Source organism: Triticum dicoccoides, unplaced genomic scaffold, assembly GCF_002162155.2.
Source record: "Triticum dicoccoides isolate Atlit2015 ecotype Zavitan unplaced genomic scaffold, WEW_v2.0 scaffold176605, whole genome shotgun sequence".
NCBI lineage: Eukaryota > Viridiplantae > Streptophyta > Magnoliopsida > Poales > Poaceae > Triticum > Triticum dicoccoides.
Genome location: NW_021224009.1, coordinates 728 through 5,018, shown reverse-complemented (window position 1 = coordinate 5,018; position 4,291 = coordinate 728). Strand labels below are relative to the sequence as shown.

Below are 4,291 nucleotides of genomic sequence, written 5' to 3'. Positions count from 1 at the left end.
GGGCTGTGCTCTCCTGCTAAGGGGGTTGCGTGCGATATCGGCCACTTGGGAGTGAGCTTCTCCTAGGACCGACCCCGCCTGAAAAAGCCTTGTTGGCGGACTGCTCTGTTAGGCCGTGACACAGGAATCTAGCTCCTTTTGACTTGGTGCCCATATGAACCGGTACAAAGACGTCCGATGCCCTTACCGCCCAAATGTCCCAGGACAGTTAGGCGACCTTTTTCCGAGGTGGTAGCAATGGGCTCGTGCGATGAGCGCCGATTGAGCAAGAGGCAAATGCATCCCACGACGAGGAAGTAGATTGTTGCCAGAAGCGGGATCTCCGTGGGAAGCTCCAGCACAAGCTCCACCTGGAGCGTGAAGTGGAATAGGGTCCGCCGCCTCCGTGCTGGACCAAGGAGTAGGCCAAGAAGAAGGAGGATGAGCATTTCTGGCGTAATAAACCGGCATAAGTTGATACCGGGAGGATGGGCTTGTATTCTATTTTGTGGTTTGAGCATGAGGAGAGGACCACTTTAAAAAAATTAATACATGGAGATCCCTATGTGCTTATTATCTCCAACTAGGCAAGTAAGATATCAGGGTTCCATTCTTTTCTTGGGGTTTTCTTGATGACGTACTCCATCGAGCTCATGGTTCTCATGAAACGTTCTTTAATTCTTTTTATTTTCCTCATCATTGGTTTTTCTACGGAGCAACATTTGTTTCATGCATTTATAAGAAGTGTGTCCCAAGGCAAAATACATTCGATGATCTAAGGTAGTTACCTATCTTAGGGTGAGTGACTTATGTGGCCCTTCGTAAGCTATAAAGTTTTGCGCATGCATGTTGTTTCGTTAATAGGGGCGTTGATAAATATCAAGAGGCAAAAATCAAGATTATAAATTTCACCTTTAAATATTTTTTTTATGAAACAAATTTTCATAGGGCCCGGTTTTTGTCTTGCATTAGACTTAGCCAGGCCCGCCGGATGCAATTTTGGTCCGTTTCGCTGCCCACATCTGACCAAAATCTTGGACAAACGGATTCCAATGTACCTCTGGGCCTGGCTCTGGAGGAACACTAAAATCGGCCATTTCAACGAACCAGGCCAAAGAGAAGCAAACTTGCGCACTGGGCGTGTAGTGCGGTGCGAGCTAGTGCAAGCGTGTACCTATCACGATGTTACTCCACATTTTTTCGACTATTTAGGCACGTTATAATTTTATGATTTGGTTTATGGAGCAATGGAGTTTATTATTTGGATATTAAACCTGGTGGAAAATTATGTTCATGTAACTTTATTGTAAACAAAGTATAGAGCCTCTTTTATTCATAACATTCTAAAAAGGAGGAAGAGAGAACACATCGGATTATGATGTAATTACGTCTTGGATCCTACACAACTGAAACTATGTTTCTTTTTGCAATATGAAAAAACATGGTATTTCCAATACTCTAGAGATTGTAAAGCACATGAACTCTTATGAAAAAAACTTCTTTGTAAAAGCCAATGGTTTTACTGACGCCTTATAACTTTTGTTACATATATAAATATGTTAGGCTTGATCAGAGTTATACATTTTAAATATTCATTAGGCATATGTAAAATATGATGTGTGGTGTTATTAAGGCATCAGGAACACGTTATTTTCTACATGTACATTTAATAATTGTCTTCTAAAATTCATTTTCCAAGAGTATGCAACTATTCTTATAGAACTATAACTCATATGTATCTATCTAAAACTAGGATAGCCCGTGGGGATGCATGGGTTGACAACTAGTTCACCTAAATTCGACAAAATATTTGAATTCTGGTGTGCTACTGAAATTCTTAAAATATTTTGACCCAAAAGGTACCTATTTCTTTGTCTACTGACATACGAAAGTTACCAAAATCATTGTTAACCTACCTACTCGATCACTCCTCGCCGTATAGCCTCTTCTTCGCAACTCCCAAGTGGACCATCCATCTGACACGTTCTACAGCCAAGGCACGGGAGAGAAACCAGGTTCAACATATATAGCAGTATTTATTATGATCATAACACCATAAACAAAATACAGAGTACACGATGGGGAAAACACAGTTACACCATTATACACCCCACTTTTATTGTACAAACATAGTGCACACGCCTCGCAAAAAAAAAACACATAGAGCACACGTACACGCATGCATGCTTGCTTGACAATCTGAATCAAGAACTGGCTGGAGGTCAATCAGGTAGCCACTTGTGTCTCCTGACCCTGAGCAAGGAAGGGGTAGTCTGTGTAGCCGACCACCGGATCAGAGGTGTAAAAGGTGCCCGTGTCATAGTTGTTCAGCCCTTCGTTCTTCCTGAACCGCTCTGGAAGGTCCGGGTTCGCCAAGAAAAGCCGGCCGTAAGAGACCAGATCGGCGTAGCCATCGCCGACGGCCTTGTCCCCTTCCTCCCTGTTGTAACCTCCATTCACGATGAAGGTGCCCTTGAAAGCCTTCCTGAAAGGCAGCAGGCTGCGCGGGATTCCATTCCTTGGCACCACCATGTGGCAGTAGAGGGCACCGACATCATTCATGAGGCGGATCACGTGCAGCGGGAGCGCCTCGGGGTCAGAGTCATAGTCGGCTACCGGGGAGAGGCGCACGCCAAGGCGGTGCGCGCCAACCTCGTCAGCAACGGCGGTGATGACCTCCGTGGTGAACCGGCGAATGTTATCCATGTTGGCAGCATTGTCCTCGATGAACTGATCACAGCGACATAGAGGCCGAGTGTTGGTTCTTTCAGCATCAAGAAGAAATATGAACTTGTTGACAAGCAAGCCATTGGTGGGATGAATCACAAACTGTTGTTAGCATGGGTTTCTTATTCACAAAGATTGGTTAATTACCTGGGTACCTATATAGTATCTTATGAATCCCTACTAGTAATAGTGAGGAGCAAATAAGAAAAACTACATAGCGTTTTCAATTGCATTTCTTGCAGCGACATGAAAGTCACTCATGATTTGAGGTATTTCCTGTGTTTCCAACCCTGGAGCTGGAGGGGCTGCCAACTCTGCAATACAAGGACAACACCATCGAGTTTGGATGGAATCCATGGATTAAATGAGCATTTTATGCATGAGCTAGGCACCCAAAATGAAAAGAAAAACAGGCAGGCACCAGTGGGCGAGACACTGCCCGTGTGCCAGATCTGGCAGAAGAAGAGGGCTCCCTTGGCATGCACGGCGTCGACCACAGGCTTCCAGGCCTCCACCTGCTCCTGGCTCCACAGGCCGAGCACATGAGGTATCCCGGTGCCATCGCCGACACCGCACTGGCCTCCGCAATTAACACGACGCCTGGTGCCGCTCTCTGCGCGTAGTACAGCACGTTGTGCAGCTCGGCCATGTTCCCGTACGACCTGCACCGCGTCATCGGCGCAAGAACAACCTTGCCATACTTAACAGACCTGTGCGCGAGGTTGAATTCACCCATCGTGTATGGAGTCAGGAGGGGAGTCGCCTCCATCGCCATTTCCAGCACGGCCTTCTACTGGAGTTGATAAAAGTTTCTGCTTACTACACACTTGCTGGAGTAAGTTAATGAATGAGGATCATTTTTGCCGCAGTTGGTATTTATGGACTTTGCATGCTCTTGCACAATTATTGCCCATCACTATTCGCAAAAATAAAAAATAAACAATTATTGCCCATCGCTATCCACAAATTCACATATGGGAAGAAATAAGTGTGATCGGTATTGCCCATCGCTATCAAACAATTATCGCTAAGGTACTATGGAAGGCAGGTATTATTATTTATTTAGAAAACTTGCAGGATCAAGGAAATCAGACGTAACATCGAATAATGATTCTTGTGCATGATGTTCATGTGCTTACCTGGGATGTCCTTCCCAGGGTGGTGGGGCGATGACACTGCGCTCTCCTGCAACGGTTGCCCTTAAAGACGTTCGAGGCCCTTACCGCCCAATTGGCCCTTGCCAATTGACCTACAAATACATGTAGCTGCGCAATACCGCGAGCACTATTTCTGGCTTGAAGAACAAAAATGCTACGCCTACGTATTGCCTTACGAAAAGCTACGTAAAACCTTTCATCCATAACTAATCGCCCCCCTGATTTTCAGGGGGTGGGGCCCTCTCCCTTTTCTTTTCCAATCAAACGTTTCCACCTAACCTTGTACATAAGATACGTAAAAGAATTTACGTAGACGTAGCGTTGTCCCTTGAAGAAAGGGAAACACTTTCCATCAGAGGTCTGATTTCTTTCCTACGTCAGACCAATCTTATACCATTGATTCCTTTTCCATCGCATGGCCGAGAAAC

General features: G+C 45.3%; 1 protein-coding gene across 1 annotated transcript; it reads right to left on the bottom strand.

Annotated features, from left to right (window-relative positions):
• Positions 1–2,159: 2,159 nt before the first annotated feature.
• LOC119344624 (putative 12-oxophytodienoate reductase 10) lies at positions 2,160–3,481 on the bottom strand. The gene is made up of 2 exons (XM_037615007.1): positions 3,266–3,481; positions 2,160–2,709 (listed from the first exon to the last, which is right to left on the bottom strand). Exons 1-2 carry the CDS (start codon positions 3,479–3,481, stop codon positions 2,206–2,208), a joined length of 720 nt encoding a protein of 239 aa, XP_037470904.1. The 3' UTR covers positions 2,160–2,205.
• Between the last annotated feature and the right edge of the window lie 810 nt (positions 3,482–4,291).